The sequence below is a fragment of the Coregonus clupeaformis genome, chromosome 15, assembly GCF_020615455.1.
Source record: "Coregonus clupeaformis isolate EN_2021a chromosome 15, ASM2061545v1, whole genome shotgun sequence".
Lineage (NCBI taxonomy): Eukaryota > Metazoa > Chordata > Actinopteri > Salmoniformes > Salmonidae > Coregonus > Coregonus clupeaformis.
The window spans coordinates 9,105,442-9,130,719 of record NC_059206.1 but is presented as its reverse complement, the minus strand read 5'-3'; the positions used below and the strand labels follow the sequence as shown (position 1 = coordinate 9,130,719).

Genomic DNA, 25,278 nt, shown 5'->3' with positions numbered 1-25,278 from the left:
CATCGCAGTGCTAGCTGTGCCACTAGAGATCCTGGTTCGAATCCAGGCTCTGCTGTAGCCGGCCGCAACCGGGAGACCAATGGGGCGGCGCACAATTCGTCCAGGGTAGGGGAGGGAATGGCCGGCAGGGAGGTAGCTCAGTTGGTAGAGCATGGCGTTTGCAACGCCAGGGTTGTGGGTTCGATTCCCACGGGGGGCCAGTATAAATAAATAAAAATAAATAAAAATAAAAAAAGAATAATGTATGCACTAACTGTAAGTCGCTCTGGATAAGAGCGTCTGCTAAATGACGTAAATGTAAATGTAAATAAAGTATAAATTACAGTAGAACATTACCATGACAACCCTGAGGTAGCATCCTTTACACTCCTCTTGCCACAATGGTTCAATGGATCTAATTTAAATTCTCAGTGAAACACCCTCCCCAATGACAGACAGACACCTTAGGGTCAATGGGTCCCAAGTGAAGGAAACCACATCCCAAAAGACAAGAGTCAAGGAACTATGTTGCGTTTGTCCCAAGTCCTTTGTCCCTTACCCTTGAGTGTGGGGACGAGGGACTCAAAGGCTGTGACTGTGATATACAGAGCAGGATGGGTAGAAGTTTCCCCTACTCCAAGCTCAGTACATCTTTCACAAACCCCAACCCCTAAACCCCAACTTTAAAAGGGGAAGTTCAGTATTTTACAATATAATGTGAGATAGTTCTTCACCCTAAAACGTGTCTATGTGCAAAGAGAAAATGTAATCAATAGTTTGGTTTTCTTTAAACAGCCACTACAAACTTCAGCCTGCACTATCTAAAAAATCATGCGGAGCATGTATAAAAAGAAAGAAAGCAAAATCACCTTTAAGTAACGTCAAACAAAATAATTGAGTTGGTTTCAGTTCATTTGGCCATTATATTCTTAATATGCTCCACATGCCCCTATCACGCCCATACCATTTTCAGCTAGCAGTGGCCATGGATTCCAGTTTCTCCTGGCCCATAAACTACTATCAGGGTGAGGAACCATCTAACATCAAGTTGTAAAACACCATAACCTCCCCTTTAACTATTGAACCCACCCAAACTGGGGAGAAACTGAGCGTAGACCAGGGGTTAGGGGCAACTTCCACCGACAGCGTGAAGAGGCTGAGTGAGACGGACGCTGCATGCAGTGAAAGAGGTGACAGCGTGACCCCACCCTCTTTTCCCAGAGATGAATGACCTATGACCCTAGAACATGTGACATAACCCTCCTCCACCACCACTGCACTGTACCTGTAAACATAGCTGCGGATCCGGGGTGAATTGCGTAGCGGGACCTTCCAGTTGGGGCCCAGTGTAGCGTACATGCGCCCCCTGTGTTTGCACATTGTCAACAGTCAGTCCGAGTTGCCAGGAGGGCCACTGCTATTTGGTTTACAATACCCCCCTTTTTCACAAGTGTACCTAATAGTTCTGATGTTCATTCCAGACCTGGGACAAATACATATGTCAAATACTTGAGGAGCACTTGATTTAGTTTTCCCGGGAACAATGAAACCCAATCAAATAATCTCCAAAAGCACAAACTCCCAAGTTAAATGAAGTGCAGTGTATTTGACCCTGGTCTGATTCATTCAGTGATTGGGATTAAAGATGGGAAATCGGTTGAGGATAATTGCACTTCCTGTCGGACGTGGAAACACAGATACATGAGACTTTGTTTTCGACACTCAATGCTGGGACCTTAAAGCAATGATATTGTTCTTATTGAGTTTTATGCAGTGAGGTCGATTTGACACGATTAGACAATTACAGCTCTACGCTAATTTGCAACAATTTCAAAACAGGGTGAAACTTTAGTATCAGGCGTGTAATCCCTTTGAGATGATAAACATGAGCAACTACTTATACACTTTTTAGTAAATCATTCAAGAGGTAGAGTGCATTCGGAAAGTATTCAGACCCCTTCCTTTTTTCCACATTTTGTTACATTACAGCCTTATTCATCAATCTACACACAATACCCCCACAATTACAAAGCAAAAACAGGTTCACAGACATTTCTGCCAAATGTGTTTGTACTTGGGTGTTTGCAGTTGCTTTTAGTTGGTAAATCAACTAATATGCAAAACAGCCCATCAATACATTGTAAGTATGTCTGTATACAGTGGGGGAAAAAAGTTTTTAGTCAGCCACCAATTGTGCAAGTTCTCCCACTTAAAAAGATGAGAGAGGCCTGTAATTTTCATCATAGGTACACGTCAACTATGACAGACAAATTGAGCATTTTTATTTCCAGAAAATCACATTGTAGGATTTTTAATGAATTTATTTGCAAATTATGGTGGAAGATAAGTATTTGGTTACCTACAAACAAGCAAGATTTCTGGCTCTCATAGACCTGTAACTTCTTCTTTAAGAGGCTCCTCTGTCCTCCACTCGTTACCTGTATTAATGGCACCTGTTTGAACTTGTTATCAGTATAAAAGACACCTGTCCACAACCTCAAACAGTCACACTCCAAACTCCACTATGGCCAAGACCAAAGAGCTGTCAAAGGACACCAGAAACAAAATTGTAGACCTGCACCAGGCTGGGAAGACTGAATCTGCAATAGGTAAGCAGCTTGGTTTGAAGAAATCAACTGTGGGAGCAATTATTAGGAAATGGAAGACATACAAGACCACTGATAATCTCCCTCGATCTGGGGCTCCACGCAAGATCTCACCCCGTGGGGTCAAAATGATCACAAGAACGGTGAGCAAAAATCCCAGAACCACACGGGGGGACCTAGTGAATGACCTGCAGAGAGCTGGGACCAAAGTAACAAAGCCTACCATCAGTAACACACTACGCCGCCAGGGACTCAAATCCTGCAGTGCCAGACGTGACCCCCTGCTTAAGCCAGTACATGTCCAGGCCCGTCTGAAGTTTGCTAGAGTGGATGATCCAGAAGAGGATTGGGAGAATGTCATATGGTCAGATGAAACCAAAATATAACTTTTTGGTAAAAACTCAACTCGTCGTGTTTGGAGGACAAAGAATGCTGAGTTGCATCCAAAGAACACCATACCTACTGTGAAGCATGGGGGTGTAAACGTCATGCTTTGGGGCTGTTTTTCTGCAAAGGGACCAGGACGACTGATCCGTGTAAAGGAAAGAATGAATGGGGCCATGTATCATGAGATTTTGAGTGAAAACCTCCTTCCATCAGCAAGGGCATTGAAGATGAAACGTGGCTGGGTCTTTCAGCATGACAATGATCCCAAACACACCGCCCGGGCAACGAAGGAGTGGCTTCGTAAGAAGCATTTCAAGGTCCTGGAGTGGCCTAGCCAGTCTCCAGATCTCAACCCCATAGAAAATCTTTGGAGGGAGTTGAAAGTCCGTGTTGCCCAGCGACAGCCCCAAAACATCACTGTTCTAAAGGAGATCTGCATGGAGGAATGGGCCAAAATTCCAGCAACAGTGTGTGAAAACCTTGTGAAGACTTACAGAAAACGTTTGACCTGTGTCATTGCCAACAAAGGGTATATAACAAAGTATTGAGAAACTTTTGTTATTGACCAAATACTTATTTTCCAACATAATTTGCAAATAAATTCATAAAAAATCCTACAATGTGATTTTCTGGAAAAAAAATTCTCATCTTGTCTGTCATAGTTGACGTGTACCTATGATGAAAATTACAGGCCTCTCTCATCTTTTTAAGTGGGAGAACTTGCACAATTGGTGGCTGACTAAATACTTTTTTCCCCCACTGTATCTATGACTATGTCATTCACTAATAGTGTGCAAAAAGTGACCCATTTCAAAGTGATTAAAAAACGGTAAGGTTAAGTGCTGGGTTGGGTTGCCATGTTAAAAACGGCAGACGGTACTAACCTTTCCATCCCCGGCGAGAGCTCCTCGCCGAATGAGCTTTCACTACTGCCTACAGAGGAGACAGGGAAACACTGCTGTCACGGACAGACACGGCTAACTGGCAACCTCTGAGAATACTCAATACTCTAAGCCTGAGTATTGCACAGTTTAAAGTGAAAGTTGACTCCAAAATCAATGTTTGTCAAGACATTTTCAGATCAACATGTTGGGATGAGTACACACAGCCGTAAACTATGCATTCGCTGCCGTGAACTATGCTCGGTTGATGACGAACCTGAGCGAACAGTAAAAAATTGGGGAGAGTCTGAAGCACGTGCAAGAGTGTGGTCCCCTGTAGCTCAATTGGTAGAGCACGGCGCTTGTAACGCCAGGGTAGTGGGTTCGATCCCCGGGACCACCCATACGTAAAAATGTATGCGCACATGACTGTAAGTCGCTTTGGATAAAAGCGTCTGCTAAATGGCATATTATTATTATTATTATTATTATTATTATTATTATTATTATTATTAAGAGGAAGCCTGTATGGTGAGAGAGCAGTAGGGACGACATGGCCAGCACCAGGTAGGGACGACATGGCCAGCACCAGGTAGGGACGACATGGCCAGCACCAGGTAGGGACGACATGGCCAGCACCAGGTAGGGACGACATGGCCAGCACCAGGTACGCGTGAGCTTTGTTAACACGGAGGTGTGTGGATGTCTACAAACCTAGCTACATCTTCAAAGGACATTGGTATGTGGACCACGTTATTGTTCATGAAATTTACTTTATGATACTAATATTCATTCTTTTACATGTGACTTTGCTGTAGTGTTTGATCTTGTGCGGTATAAACACAAATATTTCCATAAAGCAGACATAGGTCCATTGTTTCCCCTGGTCTTGGTCTTGTTTAGACCAATTAGACTGATTTGAGTTCTGGAAATGTCGGACAAACTTCAACTTTGGAGTGGACCATCACATTAAACTAAGCATTTGCATCAATACAAAGTTTGCATTAGATTCTTCCCCCAGAGGGAAATTAATCCAAAAGATAGGCCTAGAAGAAAAAGCTGAAGGACAAAAATATGGAATACAATTTAAGGGGGTGAAATATAGATTTAACTCTGTGACTGCATACCCTGCAACAGAGGCATAGACTATAAAAATAGATGTTGCAGACAAGACTTCAAGAACAGTGCAATAGTGCAGCTTTGTGGATCTTTCAACATGTCCTGCAGTCTATCAAGTGCTATTGAGATTGTATGAGGGGTACCTAAAGATATGCCGTTAGATACGGCGATGCTGTGTGGGTTGTTTCTAGCTGGGCTCTGGGACTCCAGGAAGCTGTCATCCAGCAGGTGGCGTGGCTTCTCAATGGGGAATGTGGAGCTCTTACTCTCCACCATGCCGTACGCCATCATACTAGGGGAGATGGAGCGATATAGGGGAGGAGAGGGAGGGAGAGGGAGAGGGAGGGAGGGAGGGAGGGAGAGAGGGAGAGAGGGGGAGAGAAAGAGAGAGAGAGAGAGAGATAGGGGAGAGAGAGAGAGAGAGAGAGGGAGGGAGGGGGAGAGAGAGAGAGAGGAGGGAGAGAGGGGGAGAGAGAGAGAGAGAGGGGAGAGAGAGAGAGAGGGAGGGGGAGAGAGAGAGGGAGGGAGAGAGAGGGGGGAGAGAGAGAGAGAGAGGGGGAGAGAGAGAGAGAGGGAGGGGGAGAGAGAGAGGGAGGGAGGGAGGGAGGGAGGGAGGGAGGGTAACAGAGAGAGGAGAAGAGAGGGAGGGAGGGAGGGAGGGAGGGTAACAGAGAGAGGAGAAGAGAGAGGGAGAGGGAGGGAGGGAGAGAGAGTAACAGAGAGAGAGAGGGAGGGAGGGAGAGTAACAGAGAGAGAGAAGAGAGGGAGGGAGGGAGAGTAACAGAGAGAGAGAAGAGAGAGGGAGAGTAACAGAGAGAGAGAAGAGAGAGGGAGGGGGGGAGGGAGAGAGAGAGGGAGGGAGAGGGAGGGAGGGAGAGTAACAGAGAGAGAGAGGGAGGGAGGGAGAGAGAGAGAGAGAGAAGAGAGAGGGAGAGAGGGAGGGAGAGTAACAGAGAGAGAGAAGAGATGGTAGTGGTGTGGTGTAGCAAATCATCACCCTCTATTGGAGATGTAACGTGATATCTTACTATATTCACTGAAACACCAGTACTGTACACAGACACTCACTTGTTGCCCAGGCTGTGGCTCTTCCTGTGGCGAGAGGGGGGAGGGGTGGGCATGTGCACCCCCACCGAGGCGTCGGGACAGGTGGGCCGCCGGTAGATGTACCTCACAGAGGCAGACACATCAGACGGACCTGTTAGGAAGAGCAAACGAGAGGCCATTAGTAAAAATGAGTCACAGTTGTATTACAAGTCAGAATCCTTCAAGTCACCACAGAATCCCTCCAAGTCGCCGCCATGGGTCATTAAGCACAAAGCTTGGCCTCACTTTTGGCAATCAGCTGTTATCCGCTACTGCGGCCAGAGATAAAAACTGGGAATGGTTCTCCTCTATTTACAAAAACAATAACACAACCAGATATAAAACAATTGATGTTGTTGGGCACTCTGCTCTCAGTTCAAAGAAAACCAAAACACCTTGCCATTTGACCTTCTGACCCCGGAATCTGGTAAATTAATTCCATTTATGATATGATCGATGCCCGTATGTGCTAGAAGACACCTGGTATAAGGTAAGGCCAGATCATCTGTGGGTGCATGCAAACCATTTTGAAGACCTGCATCTTTAGATTTAACTAGTCCAGTGCGCTGAGCGGAGACCATTGACGTTATTCAGAATCTGTCCACTAGGTGGGGTCAGTGGGTTGTAGTTTGAGCATGTAGACATGTTTGCCGTTTAATTAGCCTCTAGCCACATGTGATGAGTATATCCTTCCATGTACTGCATGTTTGATACAGCTGTATAATGAGCCTATCCACATTTTCACTCTCACTGGACTTGTGGTCGTCTTGGCGAGGGCATGTGGTGTTGGCATGTGCCTTCTCTGCCAGTGGAACCTCTGACTCAAGTCTCGGTTCCCCCCTTTGTGTGGCGCTTCGCACTAAAGCCCACTGGGGCCATTCAATCAGTCATGAAATCACCAGATAAAACCCAGCACTGCAGTTGGAGACCTCCACAGACACTTGAGTAAATGTTTTACATTTACAATACAAGGACGATAAACAGCCGACAATATGATGATGATAATGTTATTGGATCTTCAGTTACGAGAACCTGATTTAAAGTCAATGAGTGAATCGAAATAATCCTCGAAAATACTGGATATCTTCCAATTCGTTGTGATTTTCAGTGACAAAGATTTTCATCGACATGAAATTGACCCCAAACTCGGAGGGGTCAGTGTCGACTTCACGGTCCACTTTGGTCTAGATTCCAGGACCTAGACTTGGGGATAGGCCATGTCTCACGCAAAGAAGAGAGAAAAACTATGACCAATCACAGAGCCATATATATGTCTCTGGCCAATCAGTCGGTCTGGAGGAGTAAAGAGGTCTAGACACTGGCTCTCAGGACTCTTTTCCCACAATGTGGTGAATAGTGAAACGTTAATGGCCCATGTTCATCTAGAGAAGGGCTCTGGGTTTACCACCATTCAGCCAGTCGGGGGCGTCTCGTCTCATCTCGCTACGTCTCCTAATGATGTTTCATGGTAAATCTCATCTCGCTACGTCTCCTACTAGCTCTAATGATGTTTCATGGTAAATCTCATCTCGCTACGTCTCCTACTAGCTCTAATGATGGTCCATGGTAAATCTCATCTCGCTACGTCTCCTACTAGCTCTAATGATGTTTCATGGTAAATCTCATCTCGCTACGTCTCCTACTAGCTCTAATGATGTTTCATGGTAAATCTCATCTCGCTACGTCTCCTAATGATGTTCCATGTTAAATCTCATCTCGCTACGTCTCCTAATGATGTTCCATGGTAAATCTCATCTCGCTACGTCTCCTACTAGCTCTAATGATGTTTCATGGTAAATCTCATCTCGCTACGTCTCCTAATGATGTTCCATGTTAAATCTCATCTCGCTACGTCTCCTAATGATGTTCCATGGTAAATCTCATCTCGCTACGTCTCCTACTAGCTCTAATGATGGTCCATGGTAAATCTCATCTCGCTACGTCTCCTACTAGCTCTAATGATGGTCCATGGTAAATCTCATCTCGCTACGTCTCCTACTAGCTCTAATGATGGTCCATGGTAAATCTCATCTCGCTACGTCTCCTAATGATGTTTCATGGTAAATCTCATCTCGCTACATCTCCTAATGGTTCTAATGATGTTCCATGGTAAATCTCATCTCGCTACGTCTCCTAATGGTTCTAATGATGTTCCATGGTATATCTCATCTCGCTACGTCTCCTAATGGTTCTAATGATGTTCCATGGTATATCTCATCTCGCTACGTCTCCTAATGGTTCTAATGATGTTCCATGGTAAACAAACTGCAGCAACAAATGAGAGCCTTCCTGCTATCCCACGCTCTGCTTGTCAATAGATAAATACTTCCCAACCCACAGCCAAATTAGCTAAATGCTCCCCATATGTGCCTCATTATTTCCTATTTAAAAGCTAACTGGTGTTGACAAAGTCCCTGCAGCTGAACTTGGTATAAGGGCTAAATCGAACCAAGCCAAGCCGAGCTGTACTGGCTGGCCTGGTTATGCATCCACCATAGTTGCTGAAATTGTGCTGAAAAGGATAAGGATGTAAAAACAGAAAGGATAAGGATGTAAAAACAGAAAGGATAAGGATGTAAAAACAGAAAGGATAAGGATGTAAAAACAGAAAGGATAAGGATGTAAAAACAGAAAGGATAAGGATGTAAAAACAGAAAGGATAAGGATGTAAAAACAGAATATCCAAATCAGGGGGGTATTCATTAGAGCAAACCGTAGCAAAATGTTTTGCAACGAAAAACAGTTTATTGGACAAGTTCCGGTTAGTCCCTCCCTGTTTCGGCTGTTTGCTTTCTTGTGAATAAACCCCAGCACAGTGTGATGCTGTCTGAACTAGAGTGTGAATCAGGTACTGGTCTGAACTAGAGTGTGAATCAGGTACTGGTCTGAACTAGAGTGTAAATCAGGTACTGGTCTGAACTAGAGTGTGAATCAGGTTCTGGTCTGAACTAGAGTGTGAATCAGGTACTGGTCTGAACTAGAGTGTGAATCAGGTGCTGGTCTGAACTAGAGTGTGAATCAGGTACTAGAGTGTGAATCAGGTACTGGTCTGAGCTAGAGTGTGAATCAGGTTCTGGTCTGAGCTAGAGTGTGAATCAGGTACTGGTCTGAGCTAGAGTGTGAATCAGGTACTGGTCTGAACTAGAGTGTGAATCAGGTACTGGTCTGAACTAGAGTGTGAATCGGGTACTGGTCTGAACTAGAGTGTGAATCAGGTGCTGGTCTGAACTAGAGTGTGAATCAGGTGCTGGTCTGAACTAGAGTGTGAATCAGGTACTGGTCTGAACTAGAGTGTGAATCAGGTACTGGTCTGAACTAGAGTGTGAATCAGGTTCTGGTCTGAACTAGAGTGTGAATCAGATACTGGTCTGAACTAGAGTGTGAATCAGGTTCTGGTCTGAACTAGAGTGTGAATCAGGTACTGGTCTGAGCAATTCTTCATGAATGAGGTAATATGGCAGGAGTACTTTCATCATTAAGTAGAATACTGTATAAACTACTGAACATGTTACTGAACATGTGTATGACATGGTAATCACTGATGGCTGCTCGGTCATTGCTGCACGGTAAAAGATGAAACACGGGGGGGGGAATGCTGTCAACTGTGTGTAATTGCGCCCGTTTGGCGGTTCTATAACACATCACATCAAGGCATGTTGGAACACGTGTTACACTAGCCTTTCATGTTGGAAGTATTTTCCTGCAATCGGTAGAACACATTCAAAATCAGTCACAACCACACAACCACACCCACTGTTCTCCTGCTATAGGCAGTATCGTTCTCCTGCCGGTCACATGGCCCAAATGTAACACTTCCAAGTTAAGGATGTGTAGACTACACAGAGATGAGTGACCCGTAATGAAGTAAAGGGTGAGCCTGGATTTACAGGAATACATGGAATAACTACCCTTATGGTACTGTAGTGCTTTGTCTTCCCCTTGGGATACAGCCTACTCAGCTGCCACAATTAAAGTTCAGCAGTTTACAAGTGCTCCGAGTTGAATAACATTTACATTTACGTTATTTAGCAGACGCTCTTATCCAGAGCGACTTACAGTTAGTGCATACATTATTCTTTTTTTTATTTTCATACTTGCCCCCCGTGGGAATCGAACCCACAATCCTGGCGTTGCAAACGCCATGCTCTACCAACTGAGCTACCTCCCTGCTGGCCATTCCCTCCCCTACCCTGGACGACGCTGGGCCAATTGTGCGCCGCCCCATTGGTCTCCCGGTTGCGGCCGGCTGCGACAGAGCCTGGATTCGAACCAGGATCTCTAGTGGCACAGCTAGCACTGCGATGCAGTGCCTTAGACCACTGCGCCACTCGGGATTTACCTATAAGTGAGTCTAGATGCGGGCTAATGTGCAGGCAGACCCAGGTGGGTAACCTGGAGCCAGAGCCATATATTTAGAGGGTTGGGCCAACTTTTTAGACGCCATGTTGCTTTTGAGCATTCCACTGATCCATTCACGACGGGGAATTTGGAATCTGGTACATAGCATTGTTTACAATTCAGAAAATTCTGTTAACTGCTATTGGTCAATATTGCCCATGGTGCGCCAAACATGGCTGCCATAGAATGAATGTTGTAGTGTCACGTAAATGCATCATAACGCAATAACCTCAATGTCTCTCTAAATGCATGGCTCTGGGCCAGCCCTGCACTCTACAGCGGTGAACACGACCTTTCCATGGACACATGATGGAGCACAGCCTGCATGCCACTCATTCAGACAAATGCTTTATGAGAATAGGGAAAGTACAACATGTACCTGTAATCTGGGGCTCAGCAAAAGGGAGCTACTGAACTGGAATCGTGTACATGTACTAAAGAGTTTAGAGACATTTAATTCCTGATGTGTGTTGTGAAAGGTGAAGGCATACTGCAATCACACATATCTGCTTTGTTAGGGGTGCAGAATGTGGGTGCACCCTGCCTCGTCGAAGACAACCTTACAGTGAAATGATTTGAAATCAGGGACACCAGTAGAAGTAGCAAAAATAGTTATCACAGACACCACGTATCACGTATGTAAACAGGCTGGTTGGCAGCCTACGGTACAAGTAGTAAGGATCCGTCAATTAACACACAGATTCCACATAATGGAGCAATCTACTTCCTACTTCCCCCCGACTGCCCAAAAGTAGACTTGAAGAGCTGCTTCTGTGTGGGCAGCACACAGCCTAACAAGTTATCCTGAAGGCATGGTTAGACACATCGCAACGTGTACCCGGCTTCGTCTTCAAATCGTAAACTCTACGGTGGCCACCTGGGGACCGTAGTCGGTCTGGACGGTCAGCTGGTTTTAGGCAGACCCAAGGGGACTAAGTGGACTTCATGTGTGTCCCTCATACGTTTTCCTCTCGTGGTGGAGGCTAACTGGCTGCAACATCGTGTTAATGAGAGGCATGTGCGTAGGCCTTGGCTGAGTTTCTCGTCTCCAAATACGTCCGATGTCTGTTTGTTATTAGAGGACGTTCTCTGGAAACACAACTTCAGTAGAAGACACAACGAGGGCCAGTTAGTGGAGTGTTCAACATAATACACTCTGTGTGAGGGCCAGTTAGTGGAGTGTTCAACATAATACACTCTGTGTGAGTGTGTGCGAGGGCCAGTTAGTGGACTGTTCAACATAATACACTCTGTGTGAGGGCCAGTTAGTGGAGTGTTCAATATAATACACTGTGTGAGGGCCAGTTAGTGGACTGTTCAACATAATACACTCTGTGTGAGTGTGTGTGAGGGTCAGTTAGTGGAGTGTTCAACATAATACACTCTGTGTGATTGTGTGTGAGGGCCAGTTAGTGGACTGTTCAACATAATACACTGTGTGAGGGCCAGTTAGTGGAGTGTTCAACATAATACACTCTGTGCGAGGGCCAGTTAGTGGAGTGTTCAACATAATACACTGTGTGAGGGCCAGTTAGTGGCATGTTCAACATAATACACTCTGTGTGAGGGCCAGTTAGTGGAGTGTTAAAATAAACACTCTGTGTGAGGGCCACTTAGTGGAGTGTTCAACATAATACACTCTGTGTGAGGGTAAGTTAGTGGAGTGTTCAACATAATTCACTCTGTGTGAGGGCCAGTTAGTGGAGTGTTCAACCTAATACACTCTGTGAGAGGGACAGTTAGTGGAGTGTTCAACATAATACACCCTGTGTGAGGGCCAGTTAGTGGAGTGTTCAACATAATACACTCTGTGTGAGGGCCAGTTAGTGGAGTGTTCAACCTAATTCACTCTGTGAGAGGGACAGTTAGTGGAGTGTTCAACATAATACACCCTGTGTGAGGGCCAGTTAGTGGACTGTTCAACATAATATACTCTGTGTGAGGTCCAGTTAGTGGACTGTTCAACATAATACACTTTGTGTGAGGGCCAGTTAGTGGAGTGTTCAACATAATACACTCTGTGCGAGGGCCAGTTAGTGGACTGTTCAACATAATACACTCTATGTGAGGGCCAGTTAGTGGACTGTTCAACATAATACACTCTGTGTGAGGGCCAGTTAGTGGACTATTCAACATAATACACTCTGTGTGAGGGCCAGTTAGTGGACTGTTCAACATAATAACTCTGTGTGAGGGCCAGTTAGTGGACTGTTCAACATAATACACTCTGTGTGAGGGCCAGTTAGTGGACTGTTCAACATAATATACTCTGTGTGAGGGCCAGTTAGTGGACTGTTCAACATAATACACTCTGTGTGAGGGCCAGTTAGTGGACTGTTCAACATAATACACTCTGTGTGAGGGCCAGTTAGTGGACTGTTCAACATAATACACTCTGTGTGAGGGCCAGTTAGTGGACTGTTCAACATAATACACTCTGTGTGAGGGCCAGTTAGTGGACTGTTCAATATAATATACTATGTGTGAGGACCAGTTAGTGAAGTGTTCAACATAATACCCTCTGTTTGAGTGTGTGTGAGGGCCAGTTAGTGGACTGTTCAACATAATACCCTCTGTGTGAGGACCAGTTAGGGAAGTGTTCAACATAATACCCTCTGTTTGAGTGTGTGTGAGGGCCAGTTAGTGGACTGTTCAACATAATACACTCTGTGTGAGGGCCAGTTAGTGGACTGCTCAACATAATACACTCTGTGTGAGGGCCAGTTAGTGGAGCGTTCAACATAATACACCCTGTGTGACTGCCAGTTAGTGGAGTGTTCAACATAATACACTCTGTGTGAGGGACAGTTAGTGGACTGTTCAACATAATACACTTTTTGTGAAGACCAGTTAGTGGAGTGTTCAACATAATACCCTCTGTTTGAGTGTGTGTTAGGGACAGTTAGTGGACTGTTCACTATAATACACTCTGTGTGAGGACCAGTTAGTGGAGTGTTCAACATAATACCCTCTGTGTGAGTGTAGGTGTTAGGGCCAGTTAGTGGAGTGTTCAACATAATACACTATGTGTGAGTGTGTGCGAGGGCCAGTTAGTGGACTGTTCAACATAATACACTCTGTGTGAGTGTGTGTGAGGGCCAGTTAGTGGACTGTTCAACATAATACACTCTGTGTGAGGGCCACTTAGTGGAGTATTCAATATAATACACTGTGTGAGGGCCAGTTAGTGAACTGTTCAACATAATACACTCTGTGTGAGTGTGTGTGAGGGTCAGTTAGTGGAGTGTTCAACATAATACACTCTGTGTGATTGTGTGTGAGGGCCAGTTAGTGGACTGTTCAACATAATACACTGTGTGAGGGCCAGTTAGTGGAGTGTTCAACATAATACACTCTGTGCGAGGGCCAGTTAGTGGAGTGTTCAACATAATACACTGTGTGAGGGCCAGTTAGTGGCATGTTCAACATAATACACTCTGTGTGAGGGCCAGTTAGTGGAGTGTTAAAATAAACACTCTGTGTGAGGGCCACTTAGTGGAGTGTTCAACATAATACACTCTGTGTGAGGGTCAGTTAGTGGAGTGTTCAACATAATTCACTCTGTGTGAGGGCCAGTTAGTGGAGTGTTCAACCTAATACACTCTGTGTGAGGGCCACTTAGTGGAGTGTTCAACATAATACACTCTGTGTGAGGGTCAGTTAGTGGAGTGTTCAACATAATTCACTCTGTGTGAGGGCCAGTTAGTGGAGTGTTCAACCTAATACACTCTGTGAGAGGGACAGTTAGTGGAGTGTTCAACATAATACACCCTGTGTGAGGGCCAGTTAGTGGAGTGTTCAACATAATACACTCTGTGTGAGGGCCAGTTAGTGGAGTGTTCAACCTAATTCACTCTGTGAGAGGGACAGTTAGTGGAGTGTTCAACATAATACACCCTGTGTGAGGGCCAGTTAGTGGACTGTTCAACATAATATACTCTGTGTGAGGTCCAGTTAGTGGACTGTTCAACATAATACACTCTGTGTGAGGGCCAGTTAGTGGACTGTTCAACATAATACACCTTGTGTGACAGCCAGTTAGTGGAGTGTTCAACATAATACACCTTGTGTGACAGCCAGTTAGTGGAGTGTTCAAATAAAACACCCTGTGTGAGGGCCAGTTAGTGGAGTGTTCAACATAATATACTCTGTGTGAGGTCCAGTTAGTGGACTGTTCAACATAATACACTCTGTGTGAGGGCCAGTTAGTGGACTGTTCAACATAATACACCTTGTGTGACAGCCAGTTAGTGGACTGTTCAACATAATACACTGTGTGAGGGCCAGTTAGTGGAGTGTTCAACATAATACACTCTGTGCGAGGGCCAGTTAGTGGAGTGTTCAACATAATACACTGTGTGAGGGCCAGTTAGTGGCATGTTCAACATAATACACTCTGTGTGAGGGCCAGTTAGTGGAGTGTTAAAATAAACACTCTGTGTGAGGGCCACTTAGTGGAGTGTTCAACATAATACACTCTGTGTGAGGGTCAGTTAGTGGAGTGTTCAACATAATTCACTCTGTGTGAGGGCCAGTTAGTGGAGTGTTCAACCTAATACACTCTGTGAGAGGGACAGTTAGTGGAGTGTTCAACATAATACACCCTGTGTGAGGGCCAGTTAGTGGAGTGTTCAACATAATTCACTCTGTGTGAGGGCCAGTTAGTGGAGTGTTCAACCTAATACACTCTGTGAGAGGGACAGTTAGTGGAGTGTTCAACATATTACCCCACACCCTGTGTGAGGGCCAGTTAGTGGAGTGTTCAACATAATACACTCTGTGTGAGGGCCAGTTAGTGGAGTGTTCAACATAATACACTCTGTGAGAGGGACAGTTAGTGGAGTGTTCAACATAATACACCCTGTGTGAGGGCCAGTTAGTGGAGTGTTCAACATAATACACTCTGTGTGAGGGCCAGTTAGTGGAGTGTTCAACATAATACACTCTGTGAGAGGGACAGTTAGTGGAGTGTTCAACATAATACACTCTGTGTGAGGGCCAGTTAGTGGAGTGTTCAACCTAATTCACTCTGTGAGAGGGACAGTTAGTGGAGTGTTCAACATAATACACCCTGTGTGAGGGCCAGTTAGTGGACTGTTTAACATAATATACTCTGTGTGAGGTCCAGTTAGTGGACTGTTCAACATAATACACTCTGTGTGAGGGCCAGTTAGTGGAGTGTTCAACATAATACACTCTGTGTGACAGCCAGTTAGTGGAGTGTTCAACATAATACACTCTGTGTGAGGGCCAGTTATTGGAGTGTTCAAATAAAACACCCTGTGTGAGGGCCAGTTAGTGGACTGTTCAACATAATATACTCTGTGTGAGGGCCAGTTAGTGGAGTGTTCAACATAATACACCCTGTGTGAGGGCCAGTTAGTGGAGTGTTCAACATAATACACTCTGTGTGAGGGCCAGTTAGTGGAGTGTTCAACATAATACACTCTGTGAGAGGGACAGTTAGTGGAGTGTTCAACATAATACACTCTGTGTGAGGGCCAGTTAGTGGAGTGTTCAACCTAATTCACTCTGTGAGAGGGACAGTTAGTGGAGTGTTCAACATAATACACCCTGTGTGAGGGCCAGTTAGTGGACTGTTTAACATAATATACTCTGTGTGAGGTCCAGTTAGTGGACTGTTCAACATAATACACTCTGTGTGAGGGCCAGTTAGTGGAGTGTTCAACATAATACACTCTGTGTGACAGCCAGTTAGTGGAGTGTTCAACATAATACACTCTGTGTGAGGGCCAGTTAGTGGAGTGTTCAAATAAAACACCCTGTGTGAGGGCCAGTTAGTGGACTGTTCAACATAATATACTCTGTGTGAGGGCCAGTTAGTGGAGTGTTCAACATAATATACTCTGTGTGAGGGCCAGTTAGTGGACTGTTCAACATAATACACTCTGTGTGAGGGCTAGTTAGTGGAGTGTTCAACACAATATACTCTGTGTGAGGGCCAGTTAGTTGAGAGTTCAACATAATACACCCTGTGTGACGGCCAGTTAGTGGACTGTTCAATATAATACACTCTGTATGAGGGCCAGTTAGTGGAGCGTTCAACATAATACACCCTGTGTGACGGCCAGTTAGTGAAGTGTTCAACATAATACCCTCTGTGTGAGTGTGTGTTAGGGCCAGGTAGTGGACTGTTCAACATAATACACTCTGTGTGAGGGCCAGTTAGTGGACTGTTCAACATAATACACTCTGTGTGAGGGCCAGTTAGTGGACTGTTCAACATAATACACTCTGTGTGAGGGCCAGTTAGTGGACTGTTCAACATAATACACTCTGTGTGAGGGCCAGTTAGTGGAGTGTTCAATATAATACACTCGGTGTGAGGGCCAGTTAGTGGACTGTTCAACATAATACACTCTGTTTGAGTGTGTGTGAGGGTCAGTTAGTGGAGTGTTCAACATAATACACTCTGTGTGAGGGCCAGTTAGTGGAGTGTTCAACATAATACACTCTGTGTGAGTGTGTGTGAGGGCCAGTTAGTGGAGTGTTCAATATAATACACTCTGTGTGAGGGCCAGTTAGTGGACTGTTCAACATAACACACTCTGTGTGAGTGTGTGTGAGGGTCAGTTAGTGGAGTGTTCAACATAATACACTCTGTGTGAGTGTGTGTGAGGGCCAGTTAGTGGACTGTTCAACATAACACACTCTGTGTGAGTGTGTGTGAGGGTCAGTTAGTGGAGTGTTCAACATAATACACTCTGTGTGAGTGTGTGTGAGGGCCAGTTAGTGGACTGTTCAACATAATACACTCTGTGTGAGGGCCAGTTAGTGGAGTGTTCAACATAATACACTGTGTGAGGGCCAGTTAGTGGACTGTTCAACATAATACACTGTGTGAGGGCCAGTTAGTGGAGTGTTCAACATAATACACTATGTGTGTGAGGGCCAGTTAGTGGAGTGTTCAACATAATACACTATGTGTGTGAGGGCCAGTTAGTGGACTGTTCAACATAATACACTATGTGTGTGAGGGCCAGTTCATGGACTGTTCAACATAATAGGTATATTCAAAGCATGTGTGTTTGCTCATGTTTTAGGGGTATTTGTGCAAATCTCTCTGTGAGTTTGTTTGTGTGTGTGTTCAGTTGTTGCTGATAGGAAGATGTGATGTTCTGTGGGGTTCATGCCATGTAACAGCTGGCATGCGTTACATAAATGAAGCTAGTGGTAAATGAATTCAAGAATGTGTGTATATTATTTTGGTTAATCATATAGTGAGTGAGTGTGTGTGTGTGTGTGTGTGTGTGTGTGTGTGTGTGTGTGTGTGTGTGTGTGTGTGTGTGTGTGCGTGCAGCGGCGTCTTCTGGATTCTGTCATGTTGTTTTGGCCTCGTTGTGTACGGAGAGATTGAGTAACGCTATAACCTCATCCCATTGGCACTGGGCGTGCACGGCTTGTATGCGGTTGGTGTAATGGGCGTGCTGACAAAATGGAGACACGGCCGAGACCCAGAGACCTTCTCTGACATGTTATGTAATCCCAAACCAATCAGGGGACAGGATACATCCCCAGTCCCTGTGATGGTTGTTATTACCACGATTATGAAATGACCAGATGGCTCCTCCTGATGTCACCTAGTGGCTTCCACGATGGGAAACCCTAACTCATCCTCGATGGGAAACCCTAACCTTCCTCGATGGGACACCCTAAGCCGTAGCCCTTCCTCGATGGGAAAACCGAACCCTTCCACAATGGGAAACCCTAACCCTTCCACGATGGGAAACCCTAATGTTCCTCTATGGGACACCCAAACCTGTAACCATTCCTCGATGGGACACCCTAACCCTTCCTCGATGGGAAACCGTAACCATAACCCTTCTTCGATGGGAAATCCTAACCCATCCTCGATGGGAAACCCTAACCCTTCTTCGATGGGAAATCCTAACCCTTCTTCGATGGGAAATCCTAACCCATCCTCGATGGGAAACCCTTCCTTAATGGGAAACCGTAACCATAACCCTTCTTCGATGGGAAACCCTAACCCTTCTTCGATGGGAAATCCTAACCCATCCTCGATGGGAAACCCTTCCTTAATGGGAAACCATAACCATAATCCTTCCTCGATGGGACGCCCTAACCCGTAATCCTTCCTCGATGGGACGCCCTAACCCGTAACCCTTCCTCGTTGGGAAACGCTAACCCTTCCTCGATGGGACACCCTAAGCCGTAGCCCTTCCTCAATGGGAAAACCTAACCCTTCCACGATAGGGAACCCTAAACCTTCCTCGATGGGAAACCCTAACCCTTCCTCGATAGGAAACCTTAACCCTTCCTCGATGGGAAACCGTAACCATAACCCTTCCTCGATGGGAAACCCTAACCCTTCTTCGATGGGAAACCTTAACCCATCCTCGATGGGAAACCCTAGTGTTCCTCTATGGGACACCCTAACCCGTAACCCTTCCTCAATGGGAAACGCTTCCTCGACGGGAAACCCTAAACCTTCCTCTATGGGAAACCATAACCCATCCTCGATGGGAAACCCTAAATCTTCCTCATTGGGAAAAACCCTAACCCTTCCTCGATGGGACACCCTAACCCTTCCTCGATGGGACACCCTTACCCGTAACCCTTCCTCGATGGGACCCCGTAACCTTTCCTCGATGGGAACCCGTAACCCTTCCTCGATGGGAACCCGTAACCCTTCCTCGATGGGAACCCGTAACCGTAACCCTTCCTCGATGGGAACCCATAACCCTTCCTCGATGGGAACCCGTAACCCTTCCTCGATGGGAACCCATAACCGTAATCCTTTTTCGATGGGACGCCCTAACCCGTAACCCTTCCTCGATGGGAACCCGTAACCCTTCCTCGATGGGAACCCGTAACCTTTCCTCGATGGGAACCCGTAACCTTTCCTCGATGGGAACCCATAACCTTTCCTCGATGGGAACCCATAACCCTTCCTCGATGGGAACCCATAACCATAATCCTTCTTCGATGGGACGCCCTAACCCGTAACCCTTCCTCGATGGGAACCCGTAACCCTTCCTCGATGGAAACCCGTAACCTTTCCTCGATGGGAACCCGTAACCCTTCCTCGATGGGAACCCGTAACCCTTCCTCGATGGGAACCCGTAACCCTTCCTCGATGGGAACCTGTAACCGTTCCTCGATGGGAAACCCTTAATCTTCCTCAATGGGAAACCCTAACCCTAACCCTTCCTCGTTGGGAAACGCTAACCCTTCCAAAATGGAAAACCCTAACCCTTCCACGAACGGATACCCTAACCATAACCCTTCCTCGATGGGAAACCCTTCCTCGATGGGAAACCCTTCCTCAATGGGAAACCTTCACTCGATGGCAAACCCTAACCCTTCCACAAAGGGAAACCCTAACCCTTCACTCGATGGCAAACCCTAACCCTTCCACAAAGGGAAACCCTAACCCTTCTTCGATGGGAAACCCTAACCTTTCCTTGATGGGAAACCATAACCCTTCTTCAATTAGAAACCCTAATCCTTCCTCGATTGGAAATCTTAACCCTTCCTCGATGGGAAACCCTTTCCCTTCCTCGATGGGAAACCCTAACCCTTCCTCGATGGGGCCCGGCCACTTGATCTGTGATTATATCTTTTCACATTGTCTGTCAGGTGTGTTTCCAGTACTTTTGGCAATTAATTAATTTCACCTTTTTGAATGTCGACATCACAAAACAATTCCAGTAAAATGTATAAAAGGTGACAACAATAAGGAAAGGGCCTGGGTAACAAAAGTATTCTTGCGCTTTGCTTGCTTAATAACATACTGTACATATGTCCGGCTTTTTTGCAATAGCAGGCTCTGTCGTAGCCGGCCATGACCGGGAGACCCATGGGGCGGCGCACAATTGGCCCAGAGTCGTCCAGGGTAGGGGAGGGAATGGCCGGCAGGGATGTAGAGCATGGCGTTTGCAACGCCAGGGTTGTGGGTTCGATTCCCACGGGGGGCCAGTATGAAAAATAAAAAGATAATGTAAGTCGCTCTGGATAAGAGCGTCTGCTAAATGACTAAAATGTAAATGTAAAATGGTAACATTAATATTTGTTTTTGTGGCACAGTGTTTCTTTTCACTCATGTTACAGAGTCTGTTCAGTGAACCATGCTTGTGTGATAATGAGTAACCTTGCCCGAAACCTGAAGGTTTGCGTTAGCTCCCTAAGCAAATGAATAGGCTCGAGTTCAGTGTGCTACCAGTCTTACAGTCCTGTCCAGAAACAACAGCATTGGTTTGCTCCTACTTGTCTGTGTCGACGTGGTAATCAAGCTATAAACCTGAATATCCTGCACATTTCCTTCTGGCCTTGTAATGAAAATAAAATGTGTTAGAAAAACATGGGGGGGGAGAAACAGAAGTTACATGTTACCGTGGCAACCCTGATAAATACATCCCATAACTAGGTCCCTGGCCGCTGAGATTAGAACAGTGGGACATGGAAAAAGATAGCTTTTGTTACATTCCTGGGGTCTGGTCGCTGAGTGATGGCGATGATGCTATTAGACTGCATTTAGCGGCTTTGGTTAACGAGCGCAGAAGGAATGTCTCACCACTGGCTGTCCCGTCCGGTACATTGTGTGACAGTGAACGCAAATAAAAACGTAATACTAAAACTCAAATAAAACTGATGTTCTCTGGAATTAACCGACTGTGGATTAACACACTACTATTTCTACGTCACGTGTACAGCCTCAGTGTGCTTCCATATCAATGGAATAATATCAATGGATATCAATGGAATAATATCAATGGATATCAATGGAATGATATCAATGGATATCAATGGAATAATATCAATGGATATCAATGGAATAACATCAATGGATATCAATGGAATAATATCAATGGATATCAATGGAATAATATCAATGGATATCAATGGAATAATATCAATGGATATCAATGGAATAATACATCTAATAGTATAATCTAATAGTAAAAAGGTCCCACATAAAACACTTTAGACATTGACTTAAACATTCCCTTTACCTTTGTTTGTATTAAATGCTTGCTGCCCCATACCTATCCCTACCCATAATCCATTGTCCCCATTCCTTTAGCCATCTTTTTGTCTTTGGGAAGACTGGCAGGCTGGCAAGGGCCCATTATCCCAGGACAGAATGCAGTCCTTATAGACTCACCTGTTTAAATATAGCTTGTCTACACACACCTACACTGTCGTGAAAAAGTATTTGCACCCTTTCAGATTCTCTATTTTTTTATATTTCTGACACTGAATATTAGATAAAGGGAACCTGAGTGAACAAATAACACAAAATGTTGATACTTTTTTCATTTATTTAATTAACAAAGTTATGCAACACCCAATGCCCCTGTGTGAAAAAGTGATTGCCCCCTTACACTCAATAACTGGTTGTGCCATTTGTAGCTGCTTCCTGCAGTTGTTGATCAGTCTCTCACAATAATGAATTCTGCTCTGTATCAGAGAAACCTAAAGGAGAATGTCAGGCCATCCATCCGTGAGCTGAAGTGCAAGCAAGACAATGATCCAGAACGAATCAAATCACAATCAAATCAAGCTTTATTTATACAGCACATTTCAGACATTGAATGCAACACAATGTGCTTCACAGGAAGAAAACAAATTAAAACAATGAAAATAAAAACTGAAATATTTACTACACAACATACATAAGAATAACAAATACTGAACGACTAAAAAGCACCCTAAGTAAAAAGCAAAGCTAAAAAGGTGTGTTTTAAGATCTCTTTTAAAAACGTCCACAGTTTTGGCCCCCCTCAGGTTCTCTGGCAGGCTATTCCAGAGGCTGGGGGCATAATAACTAAAGGCTGCCTCCCCATGCCTCTTGGTCCTAGGCTTTGGGATAGTTAAAAGGCCAGTGCCAGAGGACCTAGGGACCTACTGGGTACATAACTTAAAAGCATGTCTGACATGTATTGGGGTGCACAATCGTGGATTGATTTAAAAACGAATAGAATAATCTTAAAATTAATTAATTATATATCAGCGCGCGACATCCGCACCTTGGCAATGTTCCTCAGGTGGTAAAAAGCTTCTTTGGTCTCATTCCTGATGTGTGATTCGAAAATTGAGTTCAGAATCTAAAATAACACCTGGGTTTTTTTAACCTTGTGTTTTATCTTTATTGCCCGTAAATTAAAATGTGAGGCCAGATTCTCTCTCTGTTCTTTGGCTCCAACAGTAAGTACCTCGGTCTCGTCTTGATTTAGCTGGAGGAAGTTGTGAGCCATCCAAGTATTTAAATCACTTATAGAGTCAAATAATTTATCTGTGGAGCTAAAATCCTCTGCTTACACAGAAATGTAAAGGTGTGTATCGTCTGCGTAGCAGTGAAAATTAACACTGTGCTTTCTGATAACGCTGCCAAGTGGTAACATATATAAATTGAATAGTACAGGACCCAAAATCGAACCTTGTGGAATGCCACATGTGATATGTATTATCTCGGAGTTAGGTTCACCAAGGGTGCCGAAAAAACTCTAGACCGGTTAAATAGGTCCTAGTCTACATCAGAATGGCTGAAAATAAACACATTTAAAAGTTCTGGAATGGCCTAGTCAAAGTCCAGACCTAAACCCGATTGAGATGTTGTGGCAGGACATGAAACTAGCAGTTCATGCTTGAAAACCCACACGTCACTGAGTTAAAGCAGTTCTGCATGGAAGAGTGGGCCAAAATTCCTCCACAGCGACGTGAGAGACTGATCAACAACTACAGGAAGCATTTGGTTGGAGTCATTGCAGCTAAAGGTGAAACAACCAGTTATTGACTGTAAGGGGGCAATTACTTTTTCACACACAGGGGCATTGGGTATTGCATAACTTTGTTTATTAAATAAATGAAAAAGTATCAAAATGTTGTGTTATTTGTCGCTCAGGTTCCATGTATATAATATTAGGGTTTGGTTGAAGCTCTGATAACATTCAGTTTCCAAAATAGGCAAAAATAGAGAACATCTGAAAGGGAGCAAATCATTTTTCACTGCACTGTACACACACACACACACGGTGGTTAAACACAGTGCCTTCATAACGGAAGGTAGCCGTCAAGTGATTTAAGGTTGACATTGTTTAGCCGATACGCAATCACTGTGAATGAGGAGTCATCTCACACACACTCTCCCCCTCCAACCTTTATTTTTTTCACCATTCTGTGCGCTCTCTATTCCCCCCCAACCCACATCCCTCTGGAGCCATTCCAACCCCATTACATCACCCTTAACACTCTCCTGGTCAACAGACAGAGGAAAGTAAAGGAATGTCAAGAAATCAAGGAAAGGAACCCATTCCCTGTAACGTCTGTCCACATGGAGCATTTCAAATCACTGCTTGTTTTCGTTTGCTGCCCTTGACATGGATTTACTCAGATAGCACGAGGGCTAATTGTTGTAACACCATGACTCTATAGATGACCTCAGAGAGGAGGGGCGGAGATAGAAGGCAAGTGAAAGAGAGAGACAGGTGGTACAAGAAAGAGAGAGAGAGCAAAGTAAAGAGAAAGAGAGGAGGACTGACATCTCTGACTGGGTCGGCGCGGGGGGAAATGGTGAGAACCGTCGGAGGCTCTGGCCTGCCTGTGTTGTTTCAGCCCACTCTGGAGCGGCCAGGCCAGGCCAGCGCTGCGCTGCGCTCGTTTCCCCTCTCCCTCCAATCCAAACGGAATGACTCAACCAGGGCTGTCCCTCGCCGGCCCCTCAGGGCCCCCGCAATAACTCAACCCTGAGAGGTCTACCGGTGTTGGTAGCCAGTGACCTCATTCTGCCACGGCGTAGACACTCAGGTAGGGGACGAGCTGGAAGCCCCGTTGCGTGCTGGGACAGGGTATCTCCCTCCCCCCCCGCCCCCCAAACTCACAGTTTGAGGGTCATCCGCAGGGCACAGCCAACCCCACATGTATTGAGATGGGATGGGGAAAGTTAATGAAACTCTATTCTATTGAGTTTGCTCGGTGCTTAACCTTGCAGTTCTTTGTTTTCTTTCTTTTCAAGGCTTTATTCTTCCCGAAAGGTTGGCCAGAAGGAAAGGAATGTGAAAGAGATGTGAAAGGTTGGCCAGAAGGAAAGTGATGTGAAAGGTTGGCCAGAAGGAAAGTGATGTGAAAGGTTGGCCAGAAGGAAAGGGATGTGAAAGGTTGGCCAGAAGGAAAGGGATGTGAAAGGTTGGCCAGAAGGAAAGGGATGTGAACGGTTGGCCAGAAGGAAAGGGATGTGAACGGTTGGCCAGAAGGAAAGGGATGTGCGTACAAGCCTCTAAACCCAAGGAGATACAATAGTATTCAAACGGAGGACACACAAACATAGATAAACATGCGCACAAACACGCCACACACACACACACGGGTCTTACCTGCTAGGTCTTCCTTGGATGAGGCCATGCGTGGGGAGCCGTGCATAGGTTCGATCTTCAGAGAAAGCCTGCAACGACAACAACAACCATCTGGTCAGCAACCGGAGACTCACAATTAATTTACCTCAAAATCACTGCTTGAGCCACTCACCATACCTTGTGATATCATAGCTTTTGAATGATCCCTATGTCTATGTCCTTATGCCCATAGCACTGGATATCAGTGGCTCACTTTAAAGTAGGAGTGTTGATTTAATATGTGTGACAGAAATCCTTGCCAGGGGGAAATGGATGTTAAAAGTCAAAGCTTGTGTTTGATTCTATTATACAAATCTGAAAACAAATGAAATGTTTGGAGCTCAAAAACAAGTAGGGTCTCTGTCAGAAGAAAACTTTCTTTGCCACATGTGAAGCCTGTAGCGGCATGCCAACAGCTCAGGGGGGCGCTATTTGATTCTTCACTGTTAC

The 25,278-nt window shown here is 45.2% G+C and overlaps 1 protein-coding gene across 2 annotated transcripts in view; it reads right to left on the bottom strand.

Moving 5' to 3' along the window:
- The window catches only part of LOC121581909 (ras-specific guanine nucleotide-releasing factor RalGPS1), a 295,729-nt gene that overhangs the window by 6,882 nt on the left and 263,569 nt on the right, over positions 1-25,278 (bottom strand). Inside the window, exons 11-15 of one of the 2 annotated variants that reach the window (XM_041897302.2) lie at positions 24,811-24,878; positions 6,041-6,170; positions 5,116-5,264; positions 3,857-3,905; positions 1,265-1,345 (exon numbers count right to left, since the gene is read on the bottom strand). In XM_041897302.2, coding sequence (XP_041753236.1) covers positions 1,265-1,345; positions 3,857-3,905; positions 5,116-5,264; positions 6,041-6,170; positions 24,811-24,878 — 477 coding nt within the window. The remainder of the gene's footprint in view (positions 1-1,264; positions 1,346-3,856; positions 3,906-5,115; positions 5,265-6,040; positions 6,171-24,810; positions 24,879-25,278) is intronic. The other variant, XM_041897304.2, reaches the window with a different exon arrangement.